Below are 10,733 nucleotides of genomic sequence, written 5' to 3' on the forward strand. Positions count from 1 at the left end.
AGCCCTCATGAAGAAAAGCCACGGGAGGGCCGGCTCCGAGAAGCCGGCCTTGAGAAGGCCGACTCCAAGAAGCCGACTCCCATAAAGCGGTCAAGATCGTACCCTCGAAGTCTGCATCCACATAACGGCAATGTGACGGGGCATGGCTACTGTGAAGCCTGCCACCCCCGAATCCCGGAGCACGCCTGGCACAGTGCGCCGTACGGGTGGCCATGACCCGTCCGGCGCAGCACTGTTGCCACGTTGACCCTGATGTCATCCACGATGGGCTACTAGTACGGCCCACGGGCGGTGGGCCCCTTCGGGCAAAGAGACACCCGAAGGTGGCCAGACATCCCCCAGTCGGCCCAAGATAGAGCCGGCTCCCCACAGCCGGCTTGCCACCTCCCTCGAAGAAGACGCCCCATTAAGGAGACAAGACACGGTGGGGCTACAGTGATCGCCCACCGGGCGGCGGCACTGTAGCCACACCCACTTCGGCGAAGCCCTCGCCACCAAGATTGAGCAACAGTAACCAGCCGCTGACAAGGCCCTGACAGTGGGGCCTGCCTGTCGACCAAGGAGCCGGCAGCCAGCGGGACCCACTAGCCGGCGGGCCCCAGCAGCCGGCGCAGAAGCCAGAGAGCGTAGACACAGACGGCTGGGCCCCGTGCCCGACCGGATTACCATTGTACCCCCGGGGGGTAGGCCTATATAAACCCCCCGGGGCATCCATGCAAAGGGAGATCAATCCCTGCTAGTCTTAGACACCACATAGGGAGGAGAAGAGAGCAAGCCGTGCCCTTCTTCCTTCTCTCGCCAAACAGCTCAAGGAGCACCATGTAGCTACTTGTTCATCTAGTGACCATGCGGAGACCCTGCAGAGCAGCAGTAGGGGTGTTATCTCCACGGAGAGCCCCGAAGCTGGGTAAGATTCGCTGGCGTGCATGTCTTCGCCTCATCCCGTTTCCAGGCACCGGCGATGTCTTACTGGCTCCCACAATGATAAGCCACCCGTTGGCATATGTCGCACCTACCACCCAATATTTGGCGCCCACCGTGGGGCCAGGTGCACCGTCATCCGGAGACCTGTTCTGGACGGGAACCCTCTTCCTCCCCCGCGAGCGTAGATAGCCCGGCACGCCCGATGGCGCTTGCCACGACGCGCTACAAGGCGTCACCAACATTTGTCCGACGAGCAGCCTCGCCGATCTCCTTGACAAGACTCTCATCTCTGACGAGCTCGCCTCCGACGCGGGCACCGACCACCTCGTTAACCTCCTCGGCCAGCTCCACGTCTCCGGCGAGCCTGCCGTGGACTTGGAGTCGGTTGGCTCCACCGATCCGATGTCTATCAACTCCGACACGGCCTCACTCGACACGTTCCCCACCAATGTCGCGATCTACAACGACCCGCTTCCCCAGACCGATGGCGGCGACGCTGTCACCACCGAGGTGATGGTCATCGGCCACGGCGGCGCTTCTGACGAGAGCGCCCACGACGCCCCGCACGCGGCAGTCCACGACTTGTCCAGCCCCCTCTCGGCCGATGCCGATGCTGAAGCACTGGAAGCTCGCCGCCTTGCCCTCCTTGCGGAGGGCCGGAAGTTGGTTTCCATGAGACACCTCGCTGAGGCCCACCGACGCGAGGCCGACCGCGCCGCCTTTGGCACGCCGCCCCCAGGCTGGCCTAGCCGGGCCGACGTTGTCAGACAGCGCGGCGCTGTCGTCGCCGATACGCTAGGAGTGGATCGCCCAGTCTACACTACTCCACTCGAGAACCTGCGCGCCGCCCAGGCGGCCGTAGACGAGCTAGATGGATTGGGGGCCGAAGAACTCCCCCACATGACCCGACGCATCCAGCAGCTGATCGATGCAGCCGCACAGCGGCACGAAGCCGACGCCCGCACGGAAAGCCCTCCCCCGTGCCGAGATCATGACGCGACGTTCCAGACGCCGACTACGGGTAAAACCCGCGTGCGGCGCGAGAAAGAACCGGCTGCCAGCCGAAGCCGAACCCGAATCTCCATCGAGCGAGACGCAGAAGGCCACCCCCGGGCCGTGGAGTGGCGGGGCAACCCACCTCCGCCCCGGCCCCATGGAGAGAGATATCCCACCCCGCCGCCTGTTGCGCATCCGACTCTCAGCGGCCGGCTAGGTCGCCGCGAAGGAGTCGGCGAGAACGACGCCCGCCATCGGATTGACCGCCTGGCGCGATCCCTGGCGCTAGAAGAAGAAGATGATATCGGCCCGCCTTGCTTCGGCCCCCGCATCCGCGACGAGCCTTTCCCCAAAGGGTTCTCGCTCCCAAGAGACATGCCCAAGTACAACGGCTCCGTGAAGCCGGAAGATTGGTTCATCGACTACTCCACGGCGGTTAGCATAGCCAACGGCAACAGGCGCGTTGCCGTGAAGTACGTGCCCCTCATGCTGCAGGGCACGGCGCGGACCTGGCTCAACAGCCTCAAACCATACAGCATCAACAGCTGGCTAGACTTCACAGAAGCCTTCGTCCGCAACTTCACCAGCACCTACAAGTGGGCTCCCAAGCCCAGACAGCTCTCCTTGTGCGTACAAGGCCCCGCCGAGTCCACTCGCGACTACCTCACGCATTGGGCCGAGCTCTGCAACTCTTGCGAAGGGGTGCATGAGGTGCAAGCCATAGAATACTTCACTGCCGGGTGCCGAGAAGGCACCCCTCCTCAAGCACAAGCTCCTCTGCGACGAGCCGACTACCCTCGATGAGCTTCTGATCATAGCGGACAAGTACGCCACTGCCGACTCCTCGATGAATACCAAACTCCGGGTAGACGCGTCCGGAAAGGTACTCAACCTGGCGCCCAAGACGCCGGCTGGGGACTCCGGCCGACGCCCACACCAGAACAACCACAAGCGCAAGGGCCCGGTGCCGCCCTCCACTAGTCGGCAGGTGGCCACAGTCGAAGACGAGCAGCCCGAAGCGCGGCCTGCACCCAAGAAGCAGAGGGGCGGCAAGCCGGCTTGGCAGCCGGCCTTCTCCTACGAGCAGACTCTCGACGCCTCGTGCAAGTTCCACAGCGGCACGAAGCCGTCCAACCACACGACCCGGAAGTGCCACTGGCTCACCCGAATCTCTAAAGGCGAAGGGCTCGCACCGCCTCCGCCTGCCGGTCCGCCGCCTCCGGCTCCGCAGCCGTAGGCCGCTCGGCCCGCAGTCGGAGCCGTGCACGATGAGTTCCCCGACGAGCATGCCGCCTATATCATCTTTACAAGTCAGCCCGAAGACCGGCGCAGCAAACGCCAAGGGCACCAAGAAGTCAGCATGGTTGCTGCCAACCCCGCCGAGCACATGCACTGGTCAGAAAAACATATCAGCTGGAGCCGGACCGACCACCCAGAGGTGATGCCGTCTCCTGGCTCTTATGCGTTGGTTTTGGATGCCACCCTTGCAACGGATAGACGCGCTGCCTGATTCTCCCGCGTGCTGATAGACGGCGGGAGCAGCATCAACATACTGTACCGTGACACCATGGAGAAGCTGAATGTCAAGACGAAGCAACTCATGCCTACTCGGACTGTGTTCCATGGCATCGTACCCGGCCTGTCCTGGCAAGATCAAGATTGATGTACTTTTTGGGGACAAGGAGCATTTCCGCTGGGAAGTGATCTGGTTTGAAGTGGTGGACCTGGAGAGCCCTTACCATGCATTGCTTGGCCGACCTGCCTTGGCCAAGTTCATGGCAGTTCCCCACTATGCATACCTCAAGATGAAGATATCAAGCACCAAAGGCGTCATCACCGTAGCCGCCGATTACAAGAAGTCCTCTAAGTGCGCAGCAGCCAGCAGCCGGCTGGCCGAGTCCCTTGTGATTGTCGAAGAAAAGAAGATGTTGGACCGAGTCGTGGCCATGGCCGGCAAGCAGTCAGCCTTGTCCCCCGATCCCAAGGAGCATGATGCTCAAGGATCTTTCCAGCCAGCCAAGGAGACGAAGAAGATACCTCTTGACCCCGAGCACCCAGAGAGGTTTGCCGTCATCGGGGCAAACCTAAACAGCAAATAGGAAGGCGAGCTCACCGATTTCCTCCGTGAGAATCGGGACATCTTGGCATGGTCCCCCAAGGACATGCCGGGCGTTCCGAAGGAATTCGCCGAGCACAAACTACACGTCCGAGAAGACGCAAGGCCAGTCAAACAACCCCTCCGCCGACTATCAGAGGAGAAACGCAGGATTGTGGGAGAGGAGATTGCCCGGCTTCTGGCAGCCGGCTTCATTATGGAAGTTTTCTTTCCAGAGTGGCTCGCCAACCCGGTCCTCGTGCTAAAGAAGAACAACAAGTGGCGCATGTGTATAGACTACACGAGCCTCAACAAGGCCTGCCCCAAAGATCCCTTTGCCCTGCCAAGGATTGACCAAGTGATAGACTCCACAGCCGGATGCGAGCTGTTGAGTTTCTTGGATGCTTACTCAGGGTATCACCAGATAAAGTTAGATCCGGCAGACCGCCTGAAGACCGCCTTCATCACGCCATTTGGAGCCTTCTGCTACCTGACTATGACATTCGGCTTGAGAAATGCCGGTGCCACTTTTCAACGTTGCATGCAGAAGTGCCTCCTCAAGCAACTCGGCAGAAATGCCCACGTCTACGTAGACGACATTGTGGTGAAGACGGAGAAGCGCGACACCTTGCTGGAAGACCTCAAGGAAACATTTGAGAACCTACGCCGGTTCCAAATCAAGCTTAACCCCGAGAAATGCGTGTTCGGAGTGCCAGCCGACTAGCTCCTAGGCTTCCTGGTCTCCGAACGCGGCATCGAATGCAACCCAGTAAAGATCAAGGCCATTGAGAGAATGGCGATTCCCACCAAACTTTGAGACGTCCAGAAGTTTACCGGTTGCTTGGCATCCCTGAACCGCTGCATCAGCCGGCTCGGAGAGAAAGCTCTTCCCCTCTACCGCCTCATGAAGAAGACCAACCACTTCGAGTGGAATGACCAAGCTGATCGAGCTTTTCACGAGCTGAAGAAGATGCTGGCCACGCCGCCTGTCCTGGCGGCGCTGACTGAGAAAGAGCCCATGCTCCTCTACATTGCCGCAACCAGCCGGGTGGTCAGCACCGTCATCGTAGTCCAACGCCCAGAAGAAAGCCGAGCCCAGCCGGTCCAGAGGCCGATGTACTATTTGAGCGAGGTGCTGTCTACCTCGAAGCAGAACTACCCGCACTACCAGAAGATGTGCTATGGCGTGTACTTCGCCGCCAAGAAGCTGAAGCCCTACTTCCAAGAGCATCCCATCACGGTTGTATGCACCGCCCCGCTGGCCGAGATCATAGGCAGCCGGGATGCATCCGGCCGGGTGGCAAAATGGGCCATCGATCTGGCCCCCTATACGATCTTCTACCAGCCTCGCACCGCCATCAAGTCCCAAGCATTTGCCGACTTCCTTATCGACTGGGCCAAGACCCAGTACCTACCGCCGGCTCCCGACTCCACTCATTGGCGCATGCACTTTGATGGGTCCAAGATGCGCACCGGCTTGGGAGCCGGTGTCATCCTCACCTCTCCCAAAGGCGATAAGCTCAGATACACGCTGCAAATTCACTTTGCCGCCTCCAACAATGTGGCCGAGTACGAGGCGCTCATACACGGGCTCCGGCTTGCCAAAGAACTCGGCATTCGCCGGATCCTATGTTATGGCGACTTGGACTTGGTGGTCCAGCAATCATCCGGCGACTGGGATGCCAAGGACGCAAATATGGCAAGCTACCGCTTCCTCGTTCAGCAGATCAGTGGGTATTTTGAAGGATGCGAGTTCCTCCACGTACCACGAGCCGACAACGAGCCAGCTGATGCCCTGGCTCGAATAGGCTCTACTCGGCAAGCAATACCAACCGGTGTCTCTCTACAACGCCTCCTCAAGCCGTCTATCAAGCCGTCCCCAGAGTTCGATTCCATCTTCGTGCCGCCTGACCCCGACCCAGCTGGCTCGAAGAACCAAGCAGGTGACCTGGGGACTTCGATAGTCGGCCAGGGGGTATCAGCAGGCGGCTCGGGGACTTCCGTAGTTACGCCCGACCCGGGGACTACCTCACCCGGCTCGGGGACTGCGGTAGTCGGCCCGGAGACTACACCAACACAACAGGCGGCGGCCGACTCCAGCATTTCACCGCCCAGCCCGCCCGCCCTGGTCGTAGTAGCCGTTTTGGCAATAGAAGAAGTCGCAGCTCCGTCATGGGCTCAATCCATCCTCAACATCCTAATAAACCAAGATCTGCCGGCTGAGGAAGTAGAGGCAAGACAAGTCCAACGCCGAGCCGGGGCATACACAATCGTCAACAGAGAACTCGTCAAGCGCAGTGTCACTGGTGTCCTCCAGCGATGCCTCGAGCAAGAGAAGGGCATTGCAATCCTCAGAGACATCCACCAAGGAGAATGCGGCCACCATGCGGCCTCAAGATCACTCGTCGCCAAAGCCTTCCGCCATGGTTTCTTTTGGCCGACTGCTTTGGATGACACCAAGGAGTTAGTTAAACATTGCAAAGGGTGCCAACTCTTCAGCTCCAAGCAACACATGCTGGCTTCAGCACTCAAGACCATTCCCCTCACTTGGCCCTTCATCGTTTGGGGACTGGACATGGTGGGCCCATTCAAGACGGCGCGCGGTGGCATGACACATCTGCTTGTCGCCGTGGACAAATTCACCAAATGGATTGAGGCAAAGCCGATCAAGAAGCTGAATGGGCCGACTGCCGTGACATTTATCGCAGATATAACAACTCGGTACGGCGTGCCACACAGCATCATCACCGACAATGGCATGAATTTCGCCAAGGGAGCCTTGGCATGTTTCTGCGCGACGCAAGGCATCCGGTTGGACCTAGCGTCCGTCGCCCACCCGCAGTCAAATGGCCAGGTCGAGCGAGCCAACGGCCTCATCCTTTCCGGCATCAAGCCCCGACTGATCGTACCACTGGAGCGTTCAACCGTCTGTTGGCTCGATGAGCTGCCGACTGTCCTCTGGAGTCTGCGCACTACACCAAACAAGTCAACCGGCTTCACTCCTTTCTTCCTCGTATATGGTGCCGAGGCGGTCATCCCAACTGACATCGAGTTCGACTCGCCTCGGGTAACCATGTACACGGAAGCCGAGGCCAAGGAAGCACGAGAAGACGGCGTCGACCTGCTGGAAGAAGGCTGACTGTTAGCCCTCAGCCGGTCCGCCATCTATCAGCAGGGCCTGCGCCGCTACCACAGGCGGAAGGTCAAGCCAAGATCCTTCCAAGAGGGTGATCTTGTGCTCCGGCTGATCCAGCGAACAGCCGGCCAGCACAAGCTCTCGGCCCCTTGGGAGTGCCCCTTCTTCATCAGCAGAGCCTTAGGCAACGACTCCTACTACCTGATCGACGTGCAGAAGCCGAAGGCATGAAAGAGAGACGACTCCGGCAAGGAGTCGGAACGACCATGGAACGCCAACCTCCTCCTAAGGTTTTACAGTTGAAACGCAGTATGTATCATGCTAACTTTTGTACTAAGTATGAGACAATAGGCCCCCGAGGAGAGCTCGGGGACTGCCATCTTTTATCTATGAATGAAAAGTATCATGCTTATGGCCTTGTCATTGCATTCACTTTTTTCCGTCTGGCACCGGGTTCGACTAGTCGGCCCGGGGACTGGCCGCCTGGAGTTATATTAGAAGTCCTACCCGCAGTCAGACAAGTAGTGTGCCAGCTCCCAAGCCTCTCTTGCCAAAAGTCGCAATTCGAAGAACCGGCTGTCCAGCTGGCAAGAGTTAAGGGCAGGAACGGGTGCCCACACGAAAAACAGCTAGGGACTAACGGACTAATATAACAAAAGCCGGTTTTTCTCCCACCGCCGACCGGCTACCAGAGTAGCCGGCCGGCCGGCTTCCATTCACCTCACTCCAATCTAAGAAAGCTCGAGTACTTGCCTTCCCAGAAGGGGAAGGCGGCAAAGGAAACAGCCTAAGGATAAAAAGCATACATGAATGGAAACCAAACACGCAATAATATTTACATAAAAGACCTTCAAAAGGCCAGCATTCAACATAGTTCGAATACACCCCCAGTGGGTGGAACTGCGCAAGTTTAATAAAGTTGTTCAAAAGGCAACAAGCAGGAAAAAACAAGGACGGCAGACTAAGCCAAGGGAGCGACTGGCGAGTCGGGCATGTCAGTGGAGACGGCAGTGCCGGCTGGAGGAGTGGCCGGCTGGCGAACCTCGGCATGATCACCGCCTCCTGCAGAGGGCGCGCTAGCACGCGCCTTGTTGCCGGAGGCACGATCAGGCTGAGGTTGGCTGCCTGGTTCACCAGTCGGCTCAACATCTTCGCCGTCCTCTCCTTCGTCGTCTTCGCCTTCATCACTGGAGGCGATCTCCTCTGCCGAGTCTTCACCCGCTGCCGGGTCTAGCCCGAACAACTCCTCCGGCTGGGCAATGCCGTCGTCATTGATCTCAGGAGCGAAGACGCTGATGTCAATACACTCGGCGATCGCCGAAGCGCGCTGAGCGATAGCCGGCCGCACCTCCTCCAACTCTTCGTCGGCCTCCAGCCGCCAGATGCGCAACTGGTCCAGGTTCAGCCCCGGATACCAGGCTCGGACAAACTCCATCGCCCGCCCAGCTCCAAGCCGGGCTGCCGACGCCTTCCAGGCCTCGAAGCGGCCAACTGCCACCTCCAGCCAGTCGGCAGTCCGACTCGGGGTGTGGGGAATCGTCTCGCTTGGCCAGAGGGCGGCCAACACCTGCGCCCCGGCACGCTGGAGGCGGCGGAGCATACGGTGATTCGGCTGCAGCCGGGCTTGGACCGCCAAGAGCTGCTCCTCAAGCGTCCGGCTCGCGTCCGGCGCGATTTCAGCCCCCGCCTCCCGGCGTACCTCGCGATGGGCCTCGATGGATTGGGTGGCGAAGACGGAGTAGCCGGGAAAGTAGTCTGCACAGAGAACAAAAAGCAGCACAAGTCGGAACACAAATCAGGGATCAAAGGGCAAGCAGGGAGTGAAGAAGGCGGCTTACCGTCGATCAGATCCTCGATACGGCTGAAGCCCTCGCTCAGCGCCTGCTTCGCTTCAGCCCAGCCCGCCGCTTCGGTCTCAAACTCGGCCTTCAGGGCGTCCTCGTTGTCCTGCGCCTTCTTTAGGGCCTCCTTGTGGCTCTCCTCCTGGTCGGCCAACTTCTTGACCAGGCGGTCACGCTCCAGGACCAAGGCGCTGTACTCGGCTTCCTTGGCGCGAAGGGAGGCCTGGGCCCTGCTGAGCTGCTCCCTCAAGTCGGCATTGGCTCCTGCAAGCATGAAGACAAAGGAAAAATTAATAAGGGGAAGTCGTCAAGGAAGATCCGACCCGGCTGCTCAGCAGTCAGCTCGAATCTCGGGGACTACATGCAGTGGGTGCGCTGACGCGCCCCCGCAGGAGATGAACGAGACAAACACGCACTCCGGCTGCTGGTCAGGTCCTCAGTTCTCCAGCCCAGCTCCTGAGCCTGGGAGTTAAAGGCGGCTGCGCGAAGGTTATGATACTCCTGGAAGATTATACAGGAGGCAAGGATAAGCTACGTTGTCAGAACCTAGTAAGTTCCAAGCCGCCTGCGCAGCAGCCGGCTTGGAACTCGGGGACTACACCCAGTGGGTGCGCTGACACGCCCCCACGGAAGAAATCGAAAGAGCAAAATAACAAAGGACAGAAGACTCACCCGGATGACGGCCCGCGTCGAGAGAAACTCTTGAGTGTATCGCTGCAGCGAGGTGGCCTGAGCTTGAAGCCGGTTCCGGACCTCCTGGGCCGCCGCGTTCAGCTCGCCTGTCCCCCTGCTGGGAGTCCACTCGGACGTGCTGATGCTGGCCGCTTCCAGGGCCTCCGCCGTCTGGCTGGCGCCCGCTGCTCGGTGCGGTTCCAGCGCAGAGGCGCCACCCCTGCGCGCCGGCGCAATGCCGACTGCACCTCGAGGCCGGCCCCTGCCGCTGGCTCGCCCCTGGATGGCTGCTCTGGCGCCGCAGCTGATTGGACGCTTTGGCCCGCTCCAGTTGGCGCCGTCTGCGACGCCTCCTCCACGAAGATCACGGGGTCCTCCCGCCTCTCCATCACCGGCGGGCCTTGGTCGACCTCCTCCGACGGGGGCACGGGAACGTCGGGGGCCACGGTGCGGAGGGGAACAACAAGCAGCGGAGGCCGGTTGCGTGAGGCCTCCGCCTCCGTCTCCGTCTCCGCGGCTGCCGCCTTCGCCCGGGCCTTGGCCGCCGCGTCGGCCTGCTCCTTATTCGCCTGGGCGGTCCTTCGCTCCGCCGCCTCCCGCTCCTCCCGCGCCTCCCACGCGTTCCACTCCGTGGCCTCCTTAAGGTCGGCGCGGGGATCCACGTGGCGGCAGCTTGAGGACCCTCTAGTCGGCCCGACTAAGGAGCCGCCGAGACCTCGCTCGAGAGAAAGCAGCGCCCTGTCCGGCAAGAAAAGAAAGGTTTAGAAGAGTTTCGGACGAAGAAGACAAAAAATATATACGCAAGACATTCGACGACTTACGCAGAGATCGCCTGCGGCTGCTTCACCACCATGCGGAAGCGGGCCGCCTTCGCGGCCGCCTCATCCCGCTTGGTCGCCGCCGTGGAGGCCTTGGATTTTTTTGGCCAGCTGCCGAAGAAGGTCGACATGGCCCGGTGCTTCTGCGCGCCGCCACAGGCAGCCGTCACGGCAGACGAGCCCGCGCCTTGATGATCGGGCGCCGGCTGGCGGTGCGGGGCGACTTCGACATCGTCGTCATCCGGCCAGTC

At 60.4% G+C, this 10,733-nt stretch overlaps 1 protein-coding gene across 1 annotated transcript in view; it reads right to left on the reverse strand.

Annotated features, from left to right (window-relative positions):
* LOC123056897 (DNA recombination protein RmuC homolog) overlaps window positions 1-10,053 on the reverse strand; it is a 29,874-nt gene extending 19,821 nt beyond the window's left edge. The window contains exons 1-3 of the mRNA XM_044480127.1: window positions 9,913-10,053; window positions 8,990-9,230; window positions 8,833-8,906 (exon numbers count right to left, since the gene is read on the reverse strand). Coding sequence (XP_044336062.1) covers window positions 8,833-8,906; window positions 8,990-9,230; window positions 9,913-10,053 — 456 coding nt within the window. The remainder of the gene's footprint in view (window positions 1-8,832; window positions 8,907-8,989; window positions 9,231-9,912) is intronic.
* Window positions 10,054-10,733: the final 680 nt, after the last annotated feature.

The sequence above is a fragment of the Triticum aestivum genome, chromosome 3A (assembly GCF_018294505.1).
Source record: "Triticum aestivum cultivar Chinese Spring chromosome 3A, IWGSC CS RefSeq v2.1, whole genome shotgun sequence".
In the NCBI taxonomy this organism is placed as follows: Eukaryota; Viridiplantae; Streptophyta; class Magnoliopsida; order Poales; family Poaceae; genus Triticum; species Triticum aestivum.